Consider the following 8,147-nt stretch of genomic DNA (forward strand, 5'->3'; position numbering starts at 1 on the left):
TCCACCAAAATTTAGCTCTGTCGGAATTTTAGTTATTTAAAATGTTTATTTTGACCGGACTAAATTGAGATAACGAATTTAGAAATTACAATAATTGGTGTTTTTGTAATTTCCGTTTTCTCAATAAATTGGTTGTGTAGAAGGCTGAATTCGGTGTTGCTTGCAACAAAAAAACCAGACACCGACAAAATACCAGCAGCGGTAGTTTGCTCTCCAAGAATAGCAAGGCGCCGGTTTATTTAACTTTCCACTTTAGAAAGGTCAGACGGCCTGCAAGCTGGCGCTAACCAAATTCCCAATAAAATCACGGAACTAAATCGTCATTTTCGATTTGTCAAGTTGGTCACACACAAGTCCCTATAGTAACGCCGCGTACCACACGTGTGGCTCATCAAGGCCAACATGATTTAAACCGCTGCTTTTTGGGGAAAAATAACAAAACTTTTTCTTTTCTAGCACCAAGTGAAAACCCTCTTCGGCAGCAGTTCCCTGGGTCTTTGACGACGAACGGAGAAGGTATGTAAAGTGATTGCATATGAATGACATCATAATACCTCTCTCTGGGCCCCATTCAAGGTGACCAAGTGGGGGACACCCTCAGGGCACCCGTCTTAGGGCGTGGAGTCGTTTATTTCTAATACAGTGTGGCGCGAATAAAACAGCCATTTGTTGCATCCGGAAGTGTATTGTCTGGCGTCTGATGGTCACGGTTGGCCACGCTCAATCGATTGTTTTTCATAAAATTCGGTCATTTGTTGGAATAGAAATAATCTCGGTTAAATTAGATAAGCGATTAAAAATAGTATTGAGAAAGGCGCCGGGCGCCTTATCGCGGAAGGCCGTAGGAAGGACATGTGACAACATCGCAGTCGGCGGCGCACCTTGGCTCATTTGACAGTTGGTGAGCCAATGAGCCAAAAGTGACTGGATTTCCAGACAGGTGTCTCGGTCGGCGCCTGCTTGATAATACCGGCGACAAACACCATTAAGGCGCCCCCCTCCTCTCTTTTATTTCCATACAAAAGGTTTCGGAGTCGTTGGTACGTGACGATTTTCGTACACCACGCTATTATTCGGCACAACGTGTACGAAATTAAACAAACAAGGATGGCGACGTAGCGCCGGCGCCACTTTATATAGTTTTTTTTTCACAAGACAATATAAAACGTTGGATGTGTTTATTTTTGAAACGCATACATGCCAACGGAGGACATCAGCTTTTACATATCTATTTCGGCGCCTTTGTGCTTTATCGGCGCGGACATTTCAAAAAGTCTCCATTGATAAAAAACAAACCGAGTTATAATCGTTGGGATTTTTTTATTTGGACACGAAAACCGGACATTATTATGCAAAATTACAATATTTCAGTTTTTAACCTCAAAAGTGACCACTTGTATGACTGAATGTCATCACGTTTACCCCTAATAACATAATATACTATTACTTTCATGTTTCTTAATTTTTTATTTGTTTTATTTATTTGTGGCTTTTTAGTGCAAAAAACAGTGCAAATAATTATTTCTTGTTTAGTTAAGTAAATAAATAAAGTAAAAAGTAGTACCGCTGTCTTTTTTCTAACTTTTTTTAACAGATTATAGCTAAAAATCAAGAGATTATAGTTTTGCATGTTTCTGAAAGTTGAAAAATAAGAGAATGTTACCTAAAATTTTAGTGATTTTTATTAATTTTATCAATTTTAATAAAAAAATGTCAAAATGTGTATTTAGGAACTAGTTTAGTCTTTATTAAATATCTCATCATTGTTTTTAAACTAGAAATTGGGACTTTTGGCTCATTGCTTATTGTTGCTCTAAAAAATTAAGTTTTTCTCTAAAAAAATCAGATTAGAAATTAGTAATTAAGATTTTGTTTGATTTTTTTTTATCAATGAGCAACAAAGATATCCAAAAATCTGGCATACTACATCGTGGTCAGTGTATTGTGTGTTTTAAATAAAAAATCGTTTTTTATTGTTATTTCTCTGGTTTCAAATTTACCCGAAAAATGGCAACATTGCAAATGCATTATCTAGGGACTTTAGTTGTGCCCTAACACTTTACAATGTAATATTGGCTTATTTTTTATTGGCCTAGAATCAAAAATAAAAATATCACTTTTCATTTGAACAAAATTAATTAATTTTAACAAGAAACAAGAAAGTCTTGCCTTAAAATTGATTTTGAAGTAGGAATTAAATTTTTTGGCTTATTGCTTATTATTGTGGTTTTAATAAATTTAAATTTTCTCGAAATAAAAATTCGAAACTAACACTTTGTTCGAAGGGATTTTTTTAAAAATTTTCATCTATGAGCAATAAAAATACCAAAAAATATGGCAGTCACAAATATCGTTTTTGATTTTCTTTATTCGTCAGTTTCACATCTCTCCGAAAAATGGCAACATCGCAATGGCTTTAGTTGCTCCCTAACACTTCACAATTTAATTTTTGCTCATTTTTTAGACCAATATTAAAAATAAAAATTTTACTTTTTATCTGAACAAAATTAATTAATTTCAACAAGAAACGTCAAAGTGAATATTCCGAGGATCTAGTTTAGCCTTAAAATTGATGTTAAAGTAGAAATTAAACCTTTTTGCTTATTACTTATTTTTGTTGTTGTAATAAATTTGAATTCTCTCGAAAAAAGTTAATAAAAATTGGAAATTAAGACTTTGTTGGAAGATATTTTTTTCTAATTTTATTATCTATGAGAAATAGAAATACCAAAAAATATGGCACACGTAATGGCCGGCTTATTATTATGGCAAATGTTTTTTTTTAATAAAGGAATTGTTTTTTATTTTTCTTATTCATCGGTTCAAATTATCCGAAAAATGGCAACATCGCAATAGTATAATCTAGGAACTTTAACTATGCCCCAACACTTTACAATTTAATTTTGGCTTATTTTTTAGCCCAGTATCAAAAATAAGAAAATATTACTTTTCGAAACGTCAAAATTAGTATTCAGGGACTCTAGTCTAGCATTAAAATTAATTTTGAAGTAGAAATTAAGGTTTTTGGCTCATTGCTTATTATTGGGGTTCCAATAATTTTAAATTTCCTCGAAAAAAGTTAATAAAAATTGGAAATAAACACTTTAAAGATGTTTTTTTTTCTATTTTTTTTATCTGTAAGCAATAAAAATACCAAAACATATGGCATACACGTAATGGCCGCTTATTATTATGGCAAATATCGTTTTTCTTTAAATAAATTATTATTTTCCTTATTCATGGGTTTCAAATCTACCCAAAAAATGGCAACATCGCAATTGCATAATGCTGGGACTTTATTTACACGCTAACACTTCACAATGTAATTTTGACTCATTTTTTATTGATCTAGTATCAAAATTTCACTTTTTATTTAACAAAATTAATTTATTTTAATAAGAAACGTCTGAGGGACTACAGTTTAGGCTTGGAATTTATTTAAGTAGAACTTGAAGCTTTGACTTGTTATTGCATTTGAGAAAATAGTTTCATACACCTGTTGCTCCTCAAAATTAAAAAATTATATATTTTTCAAAAAAATACAATTTTAAATTGACAATTTCTGTTAGTCATTTAGTTGATTTTTGACATTTCTCAAAATTAGAGTGGGCTATGATTCTGCAATAATTAAAGTAGCAATACGTCAAATCTAGGTTTCTCAGTCATGCCAACCTAATTTCAGAATCAAGGCCCACTTTTCGCGGAAATCTGATTCTTATTGCTCAAATTTTATGATGACAGTTCAAATAACCGTCTTCATGTGATTGTTTTTCGATCTTCCCACTCGAGGAAACAAAACAAGGAGATAATTTCGTTATCGTCAATTTTATTGTTTGTTATTTTCCTTATTGGGGCGTCCTTGTCGAATTTCCTTAATTTCCACGTGTTGGCAAAGGTGTGTTGATATTGGTGGCGATCCTAGTGGCGCCAGTGTTGTGACTGGCCATATCGCAATGACCTAACGGCTAAATATAACATATTTACAAAACCGAAAATACAATTTGATTTTTTTGAATCGGTTTTTGCGTTGATGATGTAGGGATTTTGGTCATCTCCCGTCGCGTTTTTAGGGTTTTTTGGTAATGACTGTCTGTCAAAGCTCGAAAGTCGTCGGTTTGTTGTGTGTTTAGCATTGCGGTCGCACGGATGGTTAAAAATAGACGTTACGAGTTCGATGCTGGCGCCAAGATTACGGCCAATCGTGGCGGTTACGTCACACACTCGAAATGTTGCACCGAGGTTAGGTTTGACACAACCCTCGACCAATCATAATTCAGTAGCAAACTTCACACACGACCTTGGAAATGTCAAATGTTTCCTCGAAGCGGCTTAAATTGTGCTTCCACGAATCGCGCTGCAACGTTGCCAAATTGGCGCAGTTTATTGAACCGATCTTAAGGGTTTTTCAGGACGGTATGTGCATTTCACGCGAAGAAAATTGTTAAGTATGCAGAAAACATAAATCACATTATGATAAGCGACAGGGAAATACATCAAAGGACGTTTTTGTGCACTGCGAAACTCGCACGCACCTTTTTTCGGTAACGCTGTTTAATGACACCAATAAAAAGGAAAAGATTTAAATGTGTTAAGTGGAGATAAAAGACGGCCGGAAAACTTTGTTTTATAGTTTTATACTCGAGTTCCGAGAGGAGATTGAGATCTGGGAGCAACAGGTGGCGAAAGATGCGAGCGACGAGATGAAAATCTGGAATTTACGCTGAAACGGCTGAAATTTTCACTACTTTAGACATGTTATTTATTCTGCGCCACTGGTTGCTGTGGCCCAGAAACCACTATTATTTATTTTTACCACAGTGGCGTACTACGATTTTTATTACAAAAAAATATCAACTTCCTAAAAGGAAAATGAAACGGCTGAAATTTTCACTGCTTTAGAAATATTATTCTAAAGTCACAAATTACTGTTAGCTAATTTTTTAACACAGTGGCGTGCTTAATTTTTTACGATTGTTTTTCACAAAAAATTAAATTTCGACAAACAGTTTGGTGTTTTTTTTTCAATTTTTATTTGTTTATTTTTGTAGATAGCAAAAACTACATGTTTTATAAAATTTCAACTTAGATAATGTACAAAACAAAAAAATCTTCAAATATCTTTAAAAAAATCATTAAACATAAAAAAACTTCTTTAATCCCAACAGCGATAATAGTAATAAATTCAGATATCCATCCAAATTACGCATTTTTTTGTTTTACTTTTCTTTTAATAAATCCATATTTTTCAGTTGTTTTAATTAAGAAAGTCAATTCGATAATTTAAAAAACTTTTTACAACAATTAGTTCAGATTATAGAGTTTCTACTGTTATCTTACGAATAAATTGAAAAGATTTTTTCAACTTTATTTTAGTTTTTCTTTTCTTTGGTTGGTAAAAATTTATTTTTTAATATCTAGTTTATTTTGGATATTGTATTATTGGTCGTGTTTAAATTTGTCAGGACTCGCAGTTTTATATGAATCACTCTGTATCTTTTATTAATAAAGTGATTTTTTTGATATTATGAGAGAAAGTAAAATAATATTTTTTAATGACCACTTAGTTCGGATTATAGAGTTCTACTGTAATCTTCAATAAATACATAAATTGAATCAAGTTTTGTTTTTTATTTTATTTTTTTTCTTTAAATTAGTAGCACTTACAAATGAAACAAAGTATGTAAAAAAAAATATTCAAAAAAACACGAAAATGTGGGAAAAATTCTGAGGGACTTATAATTTCACATAAATTTAGAAATATTCATATTAAAAAAAATCAGGAACTAAATTAATTTAGTGAAGTTTAAAAAGTTATCGCAATAAATGACAAATTTTTATATTGTAGAAATTAAAAAGTAAGGATTTTATTTTTATACTTTTAGGTACTGTCGATAAAAAAAAAGGGTTCAAGAACCCCAAAAATTTTTAAAAAGAACTGTTTTATTTTTTGGAAAATCAGAAAAAAATCTTTTTTGTTAATATTCAAGTTCTAACCTTTTAGAGGTAGGAAAATTTGTTATTTCACCCCGTGTACAATAAAAAAAACGTTATTCGATATTATAAAGGTTCTGATAACAAAAAAATTACAGTATAGACTGAAATCAATAAATTGAACCAATTTTTTTGTGTTTTATTTAATTTTTTTCTTTAGTAGCACTTACAAATGAAACAAAGTATGTAAAAAAATATTTAAAAAAATACGAAAATATGGGAAAAATTCCGAGGGACATAATTTCACACGAATTTAGAAATATTTAATATTAAAAAAAATCAGGAATTTAGTCAAGTTTAAAAAGTTATTGAAATAATTGACAAATTTTCGTATTGTAGAAATTAAAAGGTAAGGATTTTATTCTATTATCTACTCTTGATAAAAAAAAAATTGAAAGAGCTAATTTATTTTTGGAAAATATTAAGACAAAAATCTGTTTCATTAATATTCGATTTTTAACCCTTTAGAGGTGGGAAAATTTGTCATATCTCCCCGTGGGCAATAAAAAAAACTTAATTCCATATTATAGAGGTTCTACTGTAAATCAATAAATTGAAAAAAAATTTTTTTGCTTTTTATTTTAATTTTTCCTTTCCCAAGCTAGTAGCACTTGCAAATGAAACAAAGTATAAAAAATTTAGATGCTGGAAAAAATACGAAAATATGGGAAAAATTCAGGACGAATTTCAGACAATCTACAAATTAAAAAATTCAGGAACTTAAGCAGTTTTGTCAAGTTTAAAAAATACCTAGGTAAATGAATAACAAATTTCCATAATGTATTAAATAAGTAAGAATTTTTTTTATTGTTGATTAAAAAAAATCCAATATTTTTGAACCCGAAAAATTAAAACAAAAACAAAAACTATATTTATGTTTGGAGGAAATTTTAAAAAAATATTGGTTTTTAACATTTTATAATATCAAAAAAAGAAAAAGAAACTACATATGTAGTACCGAAATCATTAAATTAACTAAAAAATGGAATTTTTTTGAATGAAAAAATAATTTCTTTCTATTTTATTAATGACACTTGCAATAAAATCAAGTTGATTGTTGGTGTTTTTAAGACTTAAATAGAGCTTTTTTTTGTTGTTTGTATTATAATTATTGATTATTACTTTCATAAATCAAGTAGAAATAAAAAAATGCATTTTACTGCAAATAGGCTAAGTCTAGAAGAGATGAGATAACTTGAATCATTAAGACTAACAATTTAATGTAAGACTCCATCTCTCCCTGGTTTACCCTATTGATTTTAGTCACGTAAAAATGTTTGCATTTTTTTTGAAAAGATTTTCAGTTATTTATTACTTTTATAAATCAAGTAGAAATAAAAAAAATGCATTTTACTGCAAGGTAAGTCTAGAAGAGATGAGATAACTTGAATCATTAAGACTAACAATTTATTGGAAGACTCTATCTCTCCCAGATTTACCTTATTGATTTTAGTCACGTAAAAATATTTGCATTTTTTTTTTTTAGATTTTCAGGCTTGTAACCCTGAAAAGTCAAGCCTGAAGGAAATTTCGCCTTGTTCAAAGGCCGATTTCCCGTTGCATGTATATCATTGTCCATAAAAGACAAAGCCATGAATGACCCACATTTGAAGCGCCTTCAATTTTCATAGTTTGATACCAGCACACCGTCTGGTTGGCGCCATCGCGGTTTACGCGTCTGTAATAATCAAAGCGTTACGTTTGTCGATTGATTGGCATTTGAGCGATATTTTTTCATGGTATGACGACAAGTCTTGTGTTGGTGATAATAAAAGTTGATGCGTTGGTAGCTCATATTGTTTCAGTTGTAAAACACCAACAACCAACTCGGAGATGTTGGAATAATCTAAAAAGGCATCGACCTCTAGATATGTATGCGGCTGTTTTCGTAATTCTTTCAGCTTCAAGCAAATGCACTTAACTGTTTACTTTACCTATCTAGCATTAAATTGTTAATAATTAACCGTATATTCCAGTTTATCATTTATTTATGCCACAAATGGGCAAAAGCTAATTATAATTGAAAAATATTCCACATTCCTTGTCGACATTTTTAACCCTAGCGCCTCTAATGAGGCTTATGGGAAGCAAGCAGGTGTAATGAGACGTAGCAGAATTGCCAACGTTTGAAATTGAAAAATTCCCGTGGGAAATTC

General features: G+C 30.8%; 1 protein-coding gene across 1 annotated transcript in view; it reads left to right on the forward strand.

Moving 5' to 3' along the window:
* Positions 1–8,147, forward strand: part of LOC123007084 (mothers against decapentaplegic homolog 6) — a 36,086-nt gene that overhangs the window by 19,879 nt on the left and 8,060 nt on the right. The window contains exon 3 of the mRNA XM_044402118.1: positions 457–516. Within this exon, the coding sequence (XP_044258053.1) occupies positions 457–516 (60 nt within the window). The remainder of the gene's footprint in view (positions 1–456; positions 517–8,147) is intronic.

Source organism: Tribolium madens, unplaced genomic scaffold (genome assembly GCF_015345945.1).
Source record: "Tribolium madens isolate multiple individuals breed KSU strain unplaced genomic scaffold, Tmad_KSU_1.1 Scaffold_3;HRSCAF=73;Tcas5.2_LG2, whole genome shotgun sequence".
Taxonomy (NCBI): domain Eukaryota; kingdom Metazoa; phylum Arthropoda; class Insecta; order Coleoptera; family Tenebrionidae; genus Tribolium; species Tribolium madens.